Below are 18,624 nucleotides of genomic sequence, written 5' to 3' on the forward strand. Positions count from 1 at the left end.
GCTTCGTCATTCAAAATGCATTGTGCCATCTTCAAGCTCCCGCTGCTCCTTTCGGCTGTCGCCCTCGCGAGGCCTCAGACCCCGGCAGACACCAGCGCCTTGAGCGGATTGCCAGCTTGTGCAGTGAGTATCTGTCAAAATCCCCACAGTCTGAAACAAACATCTCTAATGTGTCATGACCTACAGCAAGATGCTGCCAACGCTGCCTTGGCCTCCTCAGGCTGTCCCGTGAACGACCAGAACTGTATCTGCAGCTCGGCACCCTTCATCAGTGCCATCACTACTGCAGTCACACAGACGTGCTCCCCAGCTGATGTTCAGGGTGAGTAACTCCCCCCAACCCTTGTGGTCCATTTTTGCGAGAAAAGGGAACGGAGCAAAATATACTGACAACGGAACCCAGCGGCATTGGTTTTCGGCCAAACCTTCTGCGGTGCCGCCCTCGGGGGCGGAAGCTCTTCATCCAGCTCGGCCCCTACCACCGGTGCAGAAGACACAGCCAGTGCCACCCCAACGGCCAGCCCGACCGACGGTGACGCCTCCAACGGGGTCTCGACCACCACTGTCCCAGGGACATTGACGTCTGTGACCAGCGTCGCCGACGCCACGGACAGCATGACCACCCTCACGGCAAGTGTCACAGACACCCCCACGTCCGGTGCGATGGGTTCAGGCTCGGACGGCATGGTGACAACCACCCAATGCACCACGACGACGACGATGATGACCACCGTGGCCTCCAAGCCAACGGGGCCATACAACGCGACCTACACCGGCGGCGTTGGCGTCGCGATCAAGAGTGCAGCGCCCGGCATGATCGCCGCCGTGGTGGGTGTTGCTGGCGCGATTGCCTTGTTGTGAGGTTGACCTACAAGCTACCTGGTGCAATCGAGAATGTCAATACCTGGACACCCACAGACACACGAACCCGATAAGACAACCACACACAGAGAGGGCGGGGGAAAGGGAGGAACGGAGGGGAAGAGAGAGGGCCTTTTTACCGGCAGTGTTAGGTTAGAATCGTCTCGGCATTATTCATCAACTATCTATCTATTATTACATGGAATTGTTCTTTTTCTTTTGGGGAAGGTGCAGAAAAAAAATACAACCGGTCACCTAGTAATATAATAATACAGTGGTTATGTAATGATTTCTTTCCACCAGGAGTGGTAGCAAAAACCAAAAATCATGTCAAGTGACAAAGGCTCGAGAAAAAGATTAAAGCCGGAAAGATGAGATAGGGGGCCGGGGGTTGGCTGCTTCAATAAATCAACATGCATGTAGGTACCTAATCATAGGTGCTGTGGCCCGTAATTATGGCCCAGAATGCCATGCCATGCTTTTCTTCCTGATACATAGGGAGTAACTAATTAGCTAACCTGATCTGGTTTCCTGATTGGGAAATTCTTTGATGTCCGATCGCAGCCCGTTTCGGTTCCTATTCTTCACACCCAGATGATTTAACAACTCCCTCCTCCCTTGCCTTTTTACAGCCGATGCATACCACAAAGTATGAGGTGTGAACGGAGGAGGGTAACGCAGTATATCCCCACACCACCTATCCCACGCAGTGCGTCAAGTCTCTTCTTCAGAATGACCACCAGCCTGGGCTGTTGCCTTTGTCGCAGGTTCGCCGGACGGTGTCGCAACTTGGGCGGGTTCGGCGCTCGAGTATCCAGCATTGCGACCCGCCGAGCCAAACCCCCTGTTGAACCGGTCGATGTGTTCCTTGAGCACGTCGGCCCTGCGCCTGTCGGCCTGGGTCTTTCTGGCCTCGGCGTCGCGCTCGACCTCCCTGGCGGCCATGAAGATGCGCATGGCGTCGTAGCCGCGCAGCGCGTCGGCCGCGTCCTCCCAGAACATCTGGACCGAGTCCTGGGCGACGCGGCACGCGAGGGCCAGCAGGCGGCGCTCGGCGCGGTTGATGTGTCGCTGGCGACTGTACACGCCGCGCAGAAAAATGCGCGTCTCGGGCGTCAGCCCCAGGTAGTGGTCGCGCCCGGACTCGAAGACGGTCGCGTACTCGCTGCGCAGGTGCTCGGCGATACCGACCCGGAACACGGGCGCGGGCCCGTACTTGGACACGTGGTGGAAGAGGCGCTCGCGGGCCGCCGCGTCCTCGACGCTCAGGATCGTGTTCATGTTCCCCAGCATGCCCGGCGGCCACGTCCGGTCGTCCGGCCAGCTGATCTTCGTGGCGATTGGGTCCCACGGCAGCGTCGTCACGTAGGGTACCGAGTCCGGGTCGGTCGTCCGCAGGGGGTGCATGGTCGTGTCTGTCTCCGTGTCCGCCGTCTCGGGGTCTCGCGCGATGCGCGTCGCCGTCGTGGGGAATGCCAGCTTTGCGTCGAATTTGGGCATGTCGTCGTCTTCGGTCCCATTGAGCATGAACGCCTCGCCATAATGAGCCGGTCTTTTGGCCTCGGGGGCGGCAGCGGGGGATGATGATGATGCGGTCGCGGATTTTTGACCGTCCTTGGTGATGATTTCCTTGTCCTCCTCTCGCTCTTCCTTCTCAAAACACACTTTGCCCTTCTCGTCCCCTACTCTGAAGAACTTTTCGATCCCGACCTTGAGCCGCGCCATGGAGCCATAGTGCTTGTACCCGTCAAAGAGGCCCTTGGTCTGCGCCGCCAGGGTCGTCTGTGTGCTCCGCGGCTGTTGGGAGAGGACCGTCTCGGCTTCGAGCGTGAGGCTGTGTAGCTGTGACTGCAGGTGTTCCAGGAGTCGAGCTTTTGCCGGGTCCTCGTCACCACCCGGGTGGCGTCGACGTGTTCGTGTCGAAGAAGGCTCACCCGCATGGGATTCTTCAGAGTCGCTACCTTCGTCTGTTGAGTGTTCAGATATGTGGCCTGCCACGTCGCCGAGGAGGTCGCTATTGTCGTCGTCGTCCTCGGTGACGTGAGCGTTCATTTTTTTTTCTTCAGAGCTTTCGCTTTGTGTGGTGCCAATGATGACGAAAACGACGAACACAGTCAAGGAACAAAGGGTCGTTGATGGTTCGTCGGGCCGTGCGTGAGAAGGGTGTATACCGAAGGGATGGATGTAAGGTGAGAGACACGTCCCCGATGCCCGCCTTGATTGACTCGTCGCTTCTTGTTTTTCAATTTGTCGCAGACGGTGGAGGTGACTGAACCAACATCTACCTTTGTTTTGTAGGGCGTGTGTTATCTGAAGAAATAAAAGTGAAGGCGCAGGAAAGAGAACATCAAGAAAGAAAGGTCAGGCAAAGAGCCGAAGTGAAGTGATTCACCTGATCAATAAATTCACTGTTTCGTGTTCGGCTGGTTGGGTGAAGCAGTTCAGACCATCCATCCAGGCATCCACTTTCACTGTTCTTCATTGACGTTGACGTTCGACATGGCCATTGCACTGGACTCCCGCAGAAAGAAAGAAGAAGAAGAGACTGTAGAAGAATAAGAGGCTTGTTCCGGTAAGAGTGAGTTCGTTCGAGATCTGGCGATTTCAACTAATCTGCCTGCACACCCACACCCACACTGACATCAACATCCGTATTTCACATATATCATCATTGTCAATCCCTGTGTGCTGGCTGGGTTGGTATTTCCTTTGGATGTCTTCTGTTACATGGATCCGATCCCTTATCATCATCCGCATTTTTATCCAGCCATGTCCGTCATCCATTACTTTCTCCTCAATATGATCCAGCGTGGTGAACTAAACCCCGCTCGAAATGCTCCCCGTGTGAACTGACACAGAGGGATCTTAGCCAACCAGATCTGGTGCCTTTGCGCATGCCATCGCCATCACCATCACCATCACGCACGCAGTTGCAAAGCATCCATTCCCCAAGCAAGAGAGGGGCGACACAGGCCGCCGCTTTGATAAACGCCCCAGCCAGAATGATCTCGCCGTCTCTCAAAAAATACCAAGTCTGGGAAATAGGAACAAGAAAAGGAAATGAACAAGAAAAAAGAGTTGGCGGAGTCGACCGGCTCTGTCTATACCTGGCTAGGACCTTGGGAATGACCCCTCAGAACTTCTCACTGGTCACTCCCCTCGTTACATGGACCAGCACCCAAGCCAGCACCTGCACGACCGTGGTGAGGAGCCAGACGACCAGTCTCAACACCATGATCAGCCCGCTGAGCGCTCCCCTCGTGACGGCGGGTAACTCCTCGCCCTTGCGGTCGCCGGACTGGTAGTGGCCCAGCTTCTCCAGGTCGAACTCGCGCATAACGATCTTCTTGGTCTTGGTCTTGGACTTCCTCTTCCTCCGAGATTTCTTCTCCGAGACGCCCTCGGAGTCGTCGTCGGTCGTCGTGGCGCTGCTGCTCGACAACCGCCCAAACCACATCCGCGACCCTTTGGACTTGGATCTCGATGACGAGTAGCCGCCCGTGCGGAGGTCGGCCTCGTGGGCCCGCCGCATCAATTTGGCCTCCTCCTCGGCCTCTTCCCGCTCCGCGATGGTCGCGTAAAAGACACTGCCCACGTGGCTCTTCACACTGCCGGCCCGGGTGTGGATGCTTCTGGTTCCTGTTCCGAGACGAGATGTCGGGGCCGGTCTAGGCTTCCAGATCTCCATGCTTCCCAGCACCGCATTCGTGGTCGCGTCTGCCACGGCGACGGAGAGAATCGCCGAGACGATGCAGTCGATGCTGAACAGGCTGGGCATAAGGTCGAGAATGGTGTTGGCATCTACATGGAGGATCTCAGAGGTCAGATCAAGGGTCGCGAGGGTCGAGAACTCTGACGAAGGCGACGACGTTTCAGTTAGTGGAAGCGTCGACAACCGCCGTATGCCAGCTCCTGCAGAGGATGGAGCCGTGGTGGTGGGCGTCATGATCCCGCCGGTCCGTCGCGAAGCGTTGGGGTCTATCACACTGATAGTAGGAAGAGGGCCGTCACTAGAAATGGTCACATGCAACACAGGCTTCCCCATAATGCTCTTGATCGTCGTCGGCGAGCTCAGAGAGGGGCTTTTCATCGCGAAATCCCCTCCCATAGCACCCCGCCCTATGGCCGGGTGTTCCAGTTCGTAGAATCCGCCGCTCGCATTGAACCGCAAGTGGCAGGCTTCTTGCTGGGCAGCCCGACGGACCGCCTGCGCTTCGATCTCGTCTCTGTCTGTGGGCGCGAGGTTATGCTGTCGTGCGAGAGCGGCTGATTGGTTTATAGCGAGGAGGGCCGCCAGTTTGGGGAATATGAAGGCCACGAGGCCGTCATTGGGCGGAAGGCGGCGAGGACCTGGCTCCAGCGGACAGAGAACGACGTCGCGGGTGATTGGGCTCTCAGCCCCGGCTGAAGAGGACTTGGGTTTGCTGGGGCAGGTTTTTGAGATGGCGATCTCATTCGTGTCGTACGTTTGGAGGGTGTAGAAGGGCAGAGACGGGTGGGAGCCAAATACAAATGTTGCTTCCTCGGTCCTGCGCACCATCATTAGCGTGATATGAAAAACAAAACGTGTGGAGAGCGCGCATCTACCGTGCCATCTCGAGATCGAAAGACTTGATCGACGAAGCCGGTTCCGTCCCGTGAGAAGCTTCCCACAACTTCTCGAGCTCCCTTTGCGTCGATATGCGGGGACCGACGCTGATGCTCATGACGTCTGACGGAAAGTTGAGAACACTCGCCGGCGCCGTCCTCTGTGCAGCTGCCATGGCTGACATGTTGAATGGGATCGAAAGGCTGCTTCTTCGGTAGTCCTCCCTCGAAGGTGGTATGCCTGCGAAAAGAGGCATGCCGGAGATTCGCACCGGCGGCGGGGGTTGCGGGACGAACACTGGCAGAGTGACCACAGGCGCAGAAGGGTCGTAGACGGGGAACATGGAGCGGATGGGCACGATTGGCGACGGCCCGATCGGGGATTTGTCATTTGGCGCAACCTGGACGAACACGGTGGAAGCTGGTGCTGCCACCAATGTCGTGGCTGATCCTGTCCCTGGTGACGATGAGGCTTGCGAAGATGACTTTTGACGAAAGTCGGGCGACTGGTATAACGATGGGGTATACGCCGCCGCTGCAGCAGAAGGGTGGACGGGCTGAGTGGGCGTCTTCCCATCGATCGGCGATACCGTGCTCACTGCCCGTCCGATGTCTTCCGGAGAAGGGGTAGTTTCCCGCATGGGCTGCTGCTCGCTCAGGCGGGTTGGGAGTCGAGGCAGAGGCGGCCGTTCCTCCTCCATTTTGATCACGACCGACTCGGCATTGGGCGAAAACGCGCTGTCCGGCGAGGTGACGACACTGATACTGTGTAGGCTTGGGTTCTTTTTGTGTGGGTTTGGAATCGATATCTTGGGGACTGTCGTCGGAAAGAGTGAAAAGCCTTGGAGGGCTGGAGTTGACGCGGATGTGGTAGCCATGCTGGATGCCTGATCGCAGCGTACTTGACCGTGCTGGTCCCAGCAGAACTCGAAAGGGAGCAGACCTGCTGCGTACAAGCGTGAAAAAGGACAGAGAATTAAAGTGTAAAGGGTAAAAAAAATAAGATGCACGGTGCACAGCACAGCACAGCAGAGCACAACACAGCACACTGCCTCGAAACAACTTACGAACAGCACACCAGGCACACGAGGACAGAAGAAGGGGAGCAAGAAAGATATTCAAGAAGGGGGATGTGAGCGGGACAAAAATGAACGACCACGATTGCCCCTAGGATGAGCACCGGGCGCACTCACAGAAAACGGGAGCTCTTCGCATGATGCAAGCGGCCCAATGGGTGACCGGTGGGAGAAAATCTACCTTGGCTGGCGTTTAGCGGCTCAAGATAGAAGTTATGCCAGATCATGAAGATCTATCACACCTGTGAAGACGCTGAATGAATGCATTGGCGAGAGACAAACCAATAGCAGGGGAGAGGGTGGAAATTGTGGACATTGGTCTGGAGGTGAGGAGGAAGAGCACGATAGAAGAAAGAGACGAGGAGGAAAGCAATACGGTGGAGTCTCAATGGCCTCAAACCCGGTCGGCGCGTAGAGCTGGTCATGATTGGCTGATCTATTTGCGGAAACAGGTGGACTCGGTCATCTCTGTATCTTATTGGCTGAACGGCAACTGCCGCCAAATCCGCACCGGGAGGAACTGCATCAAGGTAGAAGCCACAAAGCACTGTCTCCTAGGTACCTTCTCTTTACTTTTCTCGCTACCGAGTGACACTACAAGCACGCGTCTACTTTTCTACTCGAATGCGCCCAGTACTGCTGCAGCCACAGGCCCTCGGTATAGAAACTGCAGCCAATAGACTCGCCAGCGCACTTGTGTCCGTCTCCCACCAGGCTCTCAGACCACTCTCCCTGTCCGAGGTGGGCATGTTGCAATCTGCTTCCAGCCTCGTCAGAAGCGACCCTGCATCAGAAACTATGCTTTATCACGGTAGGTTGAAGTCAACCACAATTCGCCTGCGTACTCGTCAGTGAACACTCTGGATTGCCCTGCCTGCCGAAGCCCGAAAACTTACCCTGCTACTTGTCCGTTCTTGAGTTTCTGAACCGATTCGTTGAATTTGCTCAACCCTACCACGGTGGGCTCGAGGCGAAGTTTCCCTGTTCATTTCTGTTCAGCCTCCTCGTCACCACTGCACACACATCCGCGCATCACATACCTCGTTTGGCAAAGTCCAGTGTCTCGTCGATATCGGCCAAGCTGCTGACCAAAGTTCCTTTGATGGACTGATTGCGGAACACCAGCCTTGATGCGTCCAGGTCGATGTGATACTTTCCTTTCGGCGGGATGCCAATGCTATGCATGCGTCAGCCAGTGCGTTAGACCTGCTGGAGCGAAATATATCTTACCACATGACTTGTCCACCTCCTCGAGCTCCGAGGTAGTCAAGTGCGATGGGGTACGCTTGTACAGCTGTCGATGCTGTTAGCTACTCGCCATAGAAAAGGTCGCAATGTGTCCGGCGAGACATACCAGTAACAATGACTCCATGGGCTCCTCCTTCGGTTATTTCAAGAACTTTCTTTACCGGGTCTCCATCCTTAAAGTCGATGAAATGTTCAGCTCCATAATGCAGGGAGAGCTTTTTCCTCTCGTCTCCAGTGTCGACCACGATCGGCCGAATACCCATTGCGGCAGCCAGTTGAACACCCTGAATACCAACACCGCCACCACCACCAGGAAAGACGGCCCATTGACCCGGTCTCAGATCCGATTCCTTGAGCGAGGAGTAAATTGTCGAGGCGGAGCACATCACGGGACCGGCGACATAGTCTGATACTCCCTAGGAAGGGTCAACACACGTAGAGGCAGGGAGGATGCATAGCCGGACTTACGTCGGGAATGAGCTGTGATGGGGAGTTAGCCTATGATATGTTTCACGTCTTGAGTGGGCCCTTACGGTTGTATAATTCTCTGGTGAAACCACGTACTGCTTGTATGACCCTGCAGGTGCATTAATATATGTTCTGTTCGCAAGCACGCCAGCATGTACCCACCGTCGCAGTGGCCGCCAGTGTAGACGGCTTTGAAGCAATATGTCTCTCTGCCGCTCTTGCAGTATTCGCAGGAATGGCACACATTTTGGATCGGTTTGTAGCCGGCCCGCTGGCCAACCTTGTATGCCGTGACGTTCTCACCCACTTTGACAATCACTCCAGCTCCTTCGTGTCCGGCGCACTTGACCCCTAGGTCGGACATCTTCGCGGTGCCCCAGTCGTTGAGCATAAAGTGGACATCGCTTAGGCAGAGACCCGTGGCATTGAGTTTGATCAGGACATCATTGGGACCTGCACGGAAGGGTCGCGAGTCAGCACATTTGAGTCAGATTAGCAAGGGTTCGACAGGCTGTGTACGCACCAATTTCAGGTACAGGCACCTTCTCTACCTCGACATAGAAGTCGGGTCCCTCATTTTTCTGTTGAGTTGTGTGAGAGCCTGGACTAAGCTGGTTCGTTGCAAGTCACGTACCACAACAGCGCCCCAGCACTCCTTGGGAATATCGAAAGTCGGCGCGGGATCACTCATGGCGGCAAAGACTGTGACTGTTCAGTAGGTCGGTGGAACGGGTACAGGGTAGAGTAGAGAAGCAGAAGGAGGTAGAAGAGAAGGCCGCACGAGCGACATTAGTAGATTTTATCTTTGTCTGACTCGGTCATCGACTTGTGCACGGGTTGGCCAGAGAACGAGGGGTGGAGGAGGGGCAGGTGCGCCTTCTTAGTCCTTCCCCATTATCTTGGAAGGGACGAACACAATGGAGATTGTAGATCCGAGAAACCCAAAATGCCGAGCAGATGGAGCCTCGGGTCGCACAGGACGGGCAAAAGGCAAGTGGACAAGTCATGGCCTACAGGATTGGAGATACTGAGGCATCCAAGAGGCTGTCCAGATTGAGGAAAAGCCCCTTGGGTTGGCTCTTCTTTTCGTGATGTACGTCTTACAATTCAAGCCTGGCTCTGGGAGCTGATGGCGAAACTCAAAAGACCAAAGATTCAAAGCACGCGTCATCATAGAGGCACGCATCATTTGGCATCATTGGTAAACAAGGCCGCGGGGGGATTGAAGGAGAAGTTAACGGCGGGGTTGATCAAGCGAGGACAAAAATGTGGAGGCACGACGATCGTAGCTACCGAGGTCATGATCCGGAGTAACCCCTATCCGAGAACGCCAAGTACGGGCGTGACGGAGCCTGACACGCCTAACTAATGTCAGCCAGGCACGTGCCATGTTCGCGACAAGGCTGCCATCCGTCTGGTGGGAGTATTCTTCCCTGCCTTCCCAGCTCTCAGCACCCTGATATTTGTTGATGCAAATAGCGCCTATTTCCCTCGCCATATGTCGAAACCACGCAAGACATCAGATAAACCAGATGCGGATAAACAGATAGAGTGTTGCTCTTCGCTCCTCGCCCCGAAAAAGTCAGGTGTGTAGCGGCGAGCCAGGGGTATGTACTGTAGACCCTGTCTCTCAAACGCCCTCAATATATCAAAGGCAACCTCTCAGTCATCGTCTTCAATCGCGACCACACCTGGATCGAGTGCTTCCCAATCCTCAACTTTACTTCTTAGGACTCTGGGACCAAATCCTCTCTTCCTACATGCACCATGCTCTGAGACACGAAAGAAATGTCGAGAATGATGGATCATAGTCCGCTGAAACTGGTCCCTTATCGACTTGATGAGCCATTCTTCGAGAACATCCCCTTGTTCATTCTCGCCAATTCCTTCTAGTTCTCTTTCTGATTTGTTCGGATTTTCTGTTGGGTTCAAGTCACCCGCATCGGGTCGCGAAAAAATGATCATAGCCAAGTCAAGGAGACATTGGGGCCCGTACGGATGGAACTGCGCCTGAGTGATCTTCCGAAAAACGAGGTCTTGCAAGCTTTTCATCCCTAGTCTTTCGGCGATGACATACAACTTTCCACTCCTTAGTGCCTCGTTTCTGTAGTGGTCGACAGTGGCGCAGTTGTCGAGTTGCTTTGGAAGGACATTCTCCCCATGTGGATGGTTCACAAGTGCGGGCATGTATTCATCCGTCAGAAGAAACTCGCGAACCGCACGAAACTGGTCTGCATCGACAGCCAGCAGTCCTGGATGCATAATGTATGGACTGGGTGTGCCGAGTTCGCGGACCAGGCACTTCAACACGGGGGCTTTTTCGAGGTCTTCGAGGCTCACTTCCATTTCGGTGTTATTCTTCCCTACGTAGACCTTCACTCTTTGCTCAGGTGGCTTTTGCTGTAACTTCTCCAGAGCTTGTGCTTCGGCCTCGCGTTTGATCCGAACTGGTGCAGGGCCTGATGATGTTGACATGTTCGGAGATTCTAAAGACGAAGTTTGCTCCGCTGTCACCGTTGTGGATGTTTTGCGTCGCTTGGGTTGTGGAAACGGATGACGTGGAACTCTGCTTCTCGATATGCTCTCATTGGCTTCATCACCATTTATCGAACCGTCCGAGTATGCCAGCAATGCCTCTTGGTTGTATCGTCGAGCCCGCTCTTCGGCTGTTAAAGTAGACTTGTCCCACAAGTTGGACATGGTGGTTGAATGACGTGGAAGTGAGAGAACAATGAGTAAATCACAGAAGACCAAAAGGTCGGTCTTTAATTAGTTCTGAAGTGTGTCCAGTCGAGAATAGAATCTCACGCGTAGAGAAAGTAAGAGGAAACCAAGCCAGATACAGGCAGATCAATGGTTGGTTTGAAGCGAAAGAACAAAACAGGGAGAAAGGTCCAATGCCTGTTGTCCAGGTTGACATAGAGCGGGGACTCGAGGATGGAAGGGTTGGAGGCAGGAAGAACGGAAATACTTACTTGCAGCCACATGCTCTCCCGGACTTTGAATATTCACTGATCAACACATGCTGATGCATTCGAGGACAGCACAACATAAGGAAACAAGATATTTGAGGTGGCCGAATCTCTCATTTTCCTATTCTGAACATAGAGGTTTTCATCCCGTCCCTAGGGATCAAGCTTGAAAGTAGCTTCACCATATCAGACGTCGACACCAGAGTCGAGAAAACAACCAAAGTACATAAGAGTTGCGAGTTGTAGATCGCACACTGTGTGAGTTGATCATTTCCTTGGAATTCTCAAAATCCCAATGGAAGAGCGGAAAGCCGAAATTGCGCCTAAGCAGGGCCATTAGAAGGAGTAGGGTTGCGATGAACCACCAAGTGTCGTCGGCCAACCTCGAGAAGAAGCGGAGTTGTTGCTGCTGTCAAAGCAGGCGAGATCCCACAAGACTCGTTGCTGATTCCAACGGCCCGGTAAACATACTGTCCTACCTCACATCATAGCACCAGACCGTCGAGCCTACTTCGAGTCGTCTGCGCAACCCTTTAGATGACTCTGGGAGACCGGCTGTTGCTGTCAAGATCAAAAGATGTAAGCATTTTGTTCCAATGAACTGCGAATTTCCGATGCCTGCACAAAATCACGCGTTGATCCCTTACCTGATCTCGACAATGTCGTCGATATGATTGCACATCGCCACAAAGAGGTCGAAAAACAATTTGCCCCCATTCTCCATCTCCATCTGCATGGTTCCACTCCTCTTGAAAGTCTTGCGACTTCGAATGATCAGGGCTAGGTAATGAGCGCGGAGTCGCGACTCGGTATCCGGCGTGTGCGCATACGCATATCGAGCTGATCGCAAGATCACGTCGACTTGGATTCCAGACTGCAACCCCTGCTTCCGTAGACACAGGCGTTTCAGTTCCTCCAGGCCGTACTTCTCGGCAGCGCAGTACACCACGGTATCTCTCAAGACATCGCCACCGGCGTCAGCGAGGTAAATTGTCGATGCTTTGTTTCCGCGGCCACCATTTTTTATGAAATCCTGGGCGTCCTCGAGATCCCAAGTATCTCGGCGCTTGTTGTGCAGCAAGCGAGGATAATAGTCACCCTTGTAGAGAAACTCAAGAACGCAGGATAGAATTTCGGGTTCTTCATCAGGCAGTTCCACCCTCTTCGAGCTGCCTTCAAGAAAGTTGCCTTTGAGAGCAGCCGCAAAGTAGGGTGAATGACAGAGGACGTCTTCATGAGCAGCGAAGAGACGCTGCTCACAACCCACCACCAACGTGACGATGGGGCTCGTCAATGTACTGTACGAGGATCAGTTTATATTGCTCTTTCCGCAAATGTCTGGCTTGTTTTGTATTCAAGGCTGCCTACCTTGCCACTGGCGAGCCGGCGTCCACAGTGTCCTGCATCTTCTTCTTCACGTGTTCGGGATAAGTGGTCTTTGTGGTCTTCGACTTGACGATGCGACCTTCCCTTGTATTGAACGATCGCTTGAACATGTTGTCGAAAGAGCGCATCGACATTAGGCAAAATGCAATGATCGTTGCTTGTCAAGATCCAGAGATTCACCCACGAGCGAAGGAAGGAAGGAACGGCAGAAGAACCTGTGATTGTAGTAGAGAGCGTGATATGTGTTCTTCGGTGGGAGAGCGACGCTTCACAAGGACATGTGATGGGGAGCTGCGCAAGTCTTCGCTGGATGACTCCCACGCCTGTCAACCAAACTCTCGAGAGAGGGTCAACAGCCGATGGAAATCACACGGAAGGACTTGACGGTTCGGTTTTCTTTGCGCGAAACAAAGATAGCCGGACGCGCGTGTGCTTTGCCTGCTCGGGTGCGTGAAGAAAGGAAAGGAAGGGAGACAAGAATGGAAGGTTTGGGATATATACCTGCGCTGCGCAGGGCGGTTGCGAGGCTTGGCTGAAGGCAACCACACCAACGGGGAGATGCATTATCGAATCATAGTGAAAAGGCTGCGCCTATCTTCCAGGCATGCATGCAGTGCAACTTGCAGTAGTGAGTCGGTAAAACACAGCCCCAGGAAAGAGACTTGTCGAAGCGATGGAGATGTTGCGGAAGCGGAGGGTCTCGAGGCCCCCATTTCATTAGCAGAACCATGACTTCTAAATCATTTGTTGACATTGTCAGCTGACCGCGTTTTGACTGTCGCACGCGCCTTGCGCAAGCTGCCACAGCTTCAAAGAATTCAGATCAACAGCTTGTGACATTGTCATCCTCCCGGCATCCGCTGGTACCTCTGTGTATGTTCACATCCAAAAATGACAGAGAAGCGTATCCCGAGGTCAATGGTTATGCGTCGTCGCCTCCGAGACAGTACTGAAATTGTCCAAATGTGAGCCTGGTTAATTCGCCGTATCGGGAGTTACTTCACCAGGCGACATTGTATGCGCAAGCCCTCCGTATATCGGCAAAGCACAAAAGTGCCGTTGTGATGCAAGAGTGCCTGGCATGCTTGATTGCGCAGTCACCACTGCTCATCCAGGTCTTTAGCTGGTAGACGCTCCAACTGTCTGCGTTTGGTGTCTACCATTCGGTTGACTAGAAATAGGTCCGCATCCTCGAAGTCCAGCCATTCGCCTCCACGTTCTTCTGCTCCAGCTCAGCTATCTGGTTTCCTTCTCGAATCTTGCGCTCCTTTTCCTTTCGGGATCTAATACGTTCAAGGATTTCAGGGTTCGGGTTCTCAATCGATTCGGGGGTAGGTTTTGCGCAGCCATGCTGAAGAGCTTCGTACCTATCTCGACAGGCGTTCTGGGAGAAGTTGACCACGGGCTGCGACCCGCACAGTTAGTACTGACTTAGATCTGGCATCGGGGACATTGCGAGACATGCCTTCAATGACTTCATCTGATCAGCCACCATGCGCCACTTCCTCGACTCGATGTCGTCTTTGAGCCTCTTCACTTCCTTCTCGGTCTTGATGACAGCCTGCAGAAGAACATCATCCTGCGTGTCTTCGTCAGTCATTGTTCGTTCCCAATTGTGACCCCAAAACCTACATCCCCTTCGTGCCAGTCTGTCAAGTCCGCGTCAAGTAGGTCGTCCTGTCGCTTCTGCAAAGCTGCCTTGATGCGTCGCCAACGCGTGCCGATGGTCTTTGGATTGTAGGCGGTGCGACCCTGATCGATGAGAGCTTGTGCAATGTCTTTCTCCAGAAACCGAGCCTCTTTCATGCGCACAATCATCTCGTCATCGGAGTCCAGGTCCGCCGTGACTTTCTTCGCAACGGCAGGGCGGCCTCCCTGGATTTTCATCTTCTTGATATCTCCAGCATTGGCCATTTTGGCAGAGTCGAATTTACGACGACGTTTGGGCTTACCATGGGAACCCTAGTCAGTCTGATCAGCGACACCAAATCAAATGAGAAAATGCGTTATAGATATTCCTACCTCCGCATTCAGGTCATCCTCTGCTTCGGACTCAAGATCGGCTGCCGCATCGCTGTCCTCATCGTCCCAAGCTTGATTGTCGGCCGTGGCTCCACGATTGTCGGCTATTGGGCCGCCACATGGCTGACCGATATCTGCTGAGCATTAGACTCGAAAAAGCATGGAATATATTCCCCTCGTCAGAGACATTGGGTGGTCGACCTACCAAGGGGAAAGTACTGGGGATCGAGTTGATGATGGGCGAAGTACGGGAGAGGATGAGTGCTCTGGCGGAAGACGAGTGCAGGCGCTGTTTTCTTGGGTTGCTCGTTGGTGAGTTTGTCACGAAAAACGAGAGTTCTTCTCTCCAGCTTGCGAGGAGCCGTGAGGCTTTCGAAATATTGGGTATCGGCGCGCATCTTTGTATAGAAAGGCCGTCGATATCTCCACAGTTCGTGGAAGCACAGCGCGTGGGACGAGAAAGAGGGGTATTGAGAAAGGAATATTGAAATTCTCCACGCTTTGTCACTTGTAAACACCAAAAGGCAGTTAGGGGTGACACGCATGGCAGGTGAAGGTGAGGTCGATAAAAAGAACACCGCAGGTGACTGTCACTGCTGCACTGGTGGCTCGTGGTCTTCATGGCTCCTTAAGGTTGACCAGGGGATCTTCTGTCAGCGAAAACGGCCCACAATATACTTCAGGGCTGAGCATGCTAAAGTCCTGTTGCGATGTATACAGTCTCAAAATGGGCACTTGTGCGATCTTTATTGACTTGCTCCATCTTCAGGGCGCACATTATACCTTTCCTTTTCTTTTTTTGACCCCTTTTAACACACATAGCTCACTACAGACCATTCACACTGCAGTCCCGAAAGACAAGTTCCACTGGAGAGCTATTCCTTCATTTCGCAGCTGTGACTCTCCTCTTTGCTCTGTTCCCAACCAGAGCGTTGTTGAGCCTTGATAGTCTACTGCGACTCTGATTGGCTGTTGAGAGATATGGCTGTGTCAAGTTCTAATCATGACGTCGTTTGTGGCGCAGACACCACCCACCCACCACCATTCCCCTCGATATGACCAAAAGGCTTCAGTATCAACTTCCTCATACATCACTAATGATAATCTGATACCCTTATTCCTTTGTCCGAAATCCCATTTTCTATTCTTTTCTCCTTAGGCACAAGCCTCTTGGTTTTGACCTAACATAATTCTTACCTGTGGTTGAGACTTCCTGCACCATGGCGATGGAATACATTAATTACATCAAGGCCAAGGCCCATCTTGTAACAGCACGCAGGTCAGAAGCCCCGGTGCTATCTGAAGAGGATGAGAAGTTCCTGGATCGAATCACATCCCAAGAAAATCCTCCTCCACTCCCCGCCCGCCCTGGGGCCGCATCGGTAGGCAAGGATGCCCAAATCGCTCTTATGGACGGGGCCCAAAACATTCCACTGCCTCCCGAGACTCCAAGTGAGCTCAGCGAAGAGCCAGCAACGCTCCAGACAGATGCAAATGACGCAACAGATAACACCCAGTCCAAGTCAAAGGCGACCTGGAGCTGGCTCAGACGTGACAGTCGAGACGTCAAACGCCAAAAGAACGAAGCCACTGCAGCTGGCTTAGAAGACATCGCTGCTAGCCTTAGAAAGCGGGAGTTGGAAGACAGCGAAGAAGTCAAGCAGGCCAGGCAGGAAGAAGAGGACATGACCATCGTACTGGAACGGCTCAACCTCGCGGCGGTTAACAATCGAGTCTTTTCCATTAGTGACGAAACACAAGAACTGTTGCAGAAATTCAATCTAATCTTTAAAGACCTGGTCAACGGTGTCCCAACCGCATACGATGACCTGGAAAAGTTATTGACGAATGGTGACCGGCAATTGCAGAAGACCTTCAATTCACTACCAAGCTTTCTGCAGAAGCTCATCGAGAGACTTCCGGAAACCATGACGAAAGGGTTTGCGCCCGAGATGATGGCTGCAGCGGCCGAAAGGGCCCAGAAGAGTGGTGTCAACATGGACAACGCAGGCAAGGCGGCTGCGGCGGCCAAGAAGATGGGATTCAAGACCCCGTCCCTGAAAGAACTGGTGGGCAAGCCAACCGCTATCACAGCCGCGCTCAGATCAATCATGAACTATCTTCGGGCGCGATTTCCAGCTTTCATGGGTATGAACGTGCTGTGGTCGCTGGCACTATTTGGTAAGAGCATTCCCTTGGAGCGCAAATTTTGAGTATGGCACTGACCCTGGGTTTTTTTTTCGTAGTGCTACTCTTTGTCTTTTGGTACTGTCACAAACGTGGTCGAGAAGTTAGGCTAGAAAAAGAACGCAAGCTCACAGAAGAGGAGGTGCAAAAGCTGGACGTGGACTACAAGTCAGAGCATCCGGGTGAAGACTTGACGACCACCGCTGAGAAAGGGGCCTCCATTCAAGATGTGCAAGCTGGCATAGAGGAGGTTCAGGCCGCAAAGGAAGCGGTGGAGGTATCAGACCAGCCTGTCGAAGTGGAGCCCAAGGTGGTTCCTCCAACGACGCAGGCGCCGTGATGAATCGGGATTGGGTCGGGCTGATCAGGGAGAATGCATGCGTGACAACCTACCGAATAATGAAGATGATGAAACCGATGGGAGCGTGTGGGGAACTATCCAGCATTTTCTCGTTCTCTTTTATTTTTTTACTCCCACCTTGAATTTTCACCTTTGTTTCACCCTTGCGACTAGCGGTTTGTGTCTGGAGGATGAAGGGGCCGGACGAGGTTGGGATAATTCAGACTGCGCATTGATGCTTGAGGTACAATCAGTGACGACCACAGCGACGACTATGCAGCGAAGCTCAGTAACAACTCTTGCCATTGTCAATTTGATGATCTCAATACTCAGCAGGAACCAGAGTAATACCATTCTTTCGATCGTCCAAACGCTGGGTGATGGTGTACCTCGTTAGTACTGCGCCTCCCCACAAATTGAGTTTTATAGGGACTGAGGGGCACTGGCCTGTCGTGGTGACCCTGTCGCGTCTCTCCTTGGCTTCTCGGCCCATTGAGTCATTGGAATCCGTTGGAGTCACTGCCGACCATGAAATGCATCCGTGATTGGTGGTTGCTCCTGAGGCACGCGAGGGGCTGATGGAGACCCGACATCTGATATTTTTTTTTCCTTTTGACTTTTTTTTGGCTCATGGCCGGAGAGGAATGATTATCACTTCTGAGCTCACTAGGGATCCGTTGAACTGAGAGATTCGCAGACGCCTAACCATGCCAACAATTGGCATGGATGCAAGTGTGCAACCAATGATGCGAATCTACGTAGCTCTAGATGTAGAAGGCTCATCGATGGCCCAGTCACAGAGAGCGCCGGGAATAGCGGTGTGCAGGCTCTGAGATCCGCACTCGCAGGCTGTGGAGTTACAGAATTGTAAACCCGACTCGGTACTGTGCGTCGATAGGTGACTAGCCTTTAGTCTCTTTAACTAACAAGTGGCATGCTTTCCGCCTGGACGCCCGCCGCCCACTGGTGGAGAGGGCCCTTTCGCCGCCCGCCGCAGTCACCGTACGTCGTGCGTAGGTTGTAGTGGCCCTACAAAGTTCAAAGCCTTTTTTGAAGCCCTGACTTCTCACCTTTTTTTCCCTTTCTTTCCCTCTTCTTACAACCCAAACAACTTCAACCCAGCCCATTGATACCTGCCAAAACATTCGAGTCCCAGCATCTCCTGTCATATCGTTCGAGGATCATCTTTTGCTCATGGCCTTCGCTGCTTTCTAGACGGCCAGGAGGTCCCCTCTCCGCTCTGGGGAGGGGGTCCTTCTCTCGTGGCCAGTCAAGCAGCTCCAGCAAATCCTCGTTTCGATATCTACTCTTTCGAGGCTCTACCGCGTAGGAGCTCGTGTCCACTACTGTCCTCGAAATTGCCCTGCTTGCACACCTGAACGGCACTTAGCTGTCCTTGCGACACAGGTGCTAAGAACGATATTTTCACCCCCTCCAGGACGACCTCCTCCGCCTACACCCCCCCCGCCATCCTTGA

The 18,624-nt window shown here is 53.4% G+C and overlaps 8 protein-coding genes across 8 annotated transcripts; 2 read left to right on the plus strand and 6 right to left on the minus strand.

Moving 5' to 3' along the window:
* Positions 1–15: 15 nt before the first annotated feature.
* AYO21_05352 (hypothetical protein) lies at positions 16–861 on the plus strand (the record flags this gene model as incomplete). Its single annotated transcript, XM_022655322.1, has 3 exons — positions 16–123; positions 187–322; positions 404–861. 3 exons carry the CDS (start codon positions 16–18, stop codon positions 859–861), a joined length of 702 nt encoding a protein of 233 aa, XP_022512404.1.
* Positions 862–1,575: 714 nt separating this feature from the next.
* On the minus strand, positions 1,576–2,913 carry AYO21_05353 (hypothetical protein; the record flags this gene model as incomplete). Its single annotated transcript, XM_022655323.1, has 1 exon — positions 1,576–2,913. One exon carries the CDS (start codon positions 2,911–2,913, stop codon positions 1,576–1,578), a length of 1,338 nt encoding a protein of 445 aa, XP_022512405.1.
* A 1,081-nt stretch (positions 2,914–3,994) lies between these two features.
* Positions 3,995–6,326, minus strand: AYO21_05354 (hypothetical protein; the record flags this gene model as incomplete). Its single annotated transcript, XM_022655324.1, has 2 exons — positions 3,995–5,390; positions 5,449–6,326. The coding sequence occupies 2 exons, from the start codon at positions 6,324–6,326 to the stop codon at positions 3,995–3,997; spliced, it is 2,274 nt and encodes a 757-aa protein (XP_022512406.1).
* A 1,004-nt stretch (positions 6,327–7,330) lies between these two features.
* Positions 7,331–8,931, minus strand: AYO21_05355 (hypothetical protein; the record flags this gene model as incomplete). Its single annotated transcript, XM_022655325.1, has 10 exons — positions 7,331–7,361; positions 7,421–7,505; positions 7,565–7,701; positions 7,755–7,818; positions 7,879–8,188; positions 8,241–8,252; positions 8,306–8,349; positions 8,403–8,693; positions 8,764–8,821; positions 8,875–8,931. 10 exons carry the CDS (start codon positions 8,929–8,931, stop codon positions 7,331–7,333), a joined length of 1,089 nt encoding a protein of 362 aa, XP_022512407.1.
* A 971-nt stretch (positions 8,932–9,902) lies between these two features.
* AYO21_05356 (hypothetical protein) lies at positions 9,903–10,940 on the minus strand (the record flags this gene model as incomplete). The annotated part of the gene is made up of 1 exon (XM_022655326.1): positions 9,903–10,940. One exon carries the CDS (start codon positions 10,938–10,940, stop codon positions 9,903–9,905), a length of 1,038 nt encoding a protein of 345 aa, XP_022512408.1.
* A 915-nt stretch (positions 10,941–11,855) lies between these two features.
* AYO21_05357 (hypothetical protein) lies at positions 11,856–12,708 on the minus strand (the record flags this gene model as incomplete). Its single annotated transcript, XM_022655327.1, has 2 exons — positions 11,856–12,510; positions 12,581–12,708. 2 exons carry the CDS (start codon positions 12,706–12,708, stop codon positions 11,856–11,858), a joined length of 783 nt encoding a protein of 260 aa, XP_022512409.1.
* Positions 12,709–14,018: 1,310 nt separating this feature from the next.
* On the minus strand, positions 14,019–15,018 carry AYO21_05358 (hypothetical protein; the record flags this gene model as incomplete). The annotated part of the gene is made up of 4 exons (XM_022655328.1): positions 14,019–14,177; positions 14,231–14,560; positions 14,621–14,754; positions 14,826–15,018. The coding sequence occupies 4 exons, from the start codon at positions 15,016–15,018 to the stop codon at positions 14,019–14,021; spliced, it is 816 nt and encodes a 271-aa protein (XP_022512410.1).
* An 822-nt stretch (positions 15,019–15,840) lies between these two features.
* On the plus strand, positions 15,841–17,147 carry AYO21_05359 (hypothetical protein; the record flags this gene model as incomplete). Its single annotated transcript, XM_022655329.1, has 2 exons — positions 15,841–16,801; positions 16,867–17,147. 2 exons carry the CDS (start codon positions 15,841–15,843, stop codon positions 17,145–17,147), a joined length of 1,242 nt encoding a protein of 413 aa, XP_022512411.1.
* Positions 17,148–18,624: the final 1,477 nt, after the last annotated feature.

This window comes from Fonsecaea monophora (assembly GCF_001642475.1).
Source record: "Fonsecaea monophora strain CBS 269.37 chromosome Unknown Scaff33, whole genome shotgun sequence".
Lineage (NCBI taxonomy): Eukaryota > Fungi > Ascomycota > Eurotiomycetes > Chaetothyriales > Herpotrichiellaceae > Fonsecaea > Fonsecaea monophora.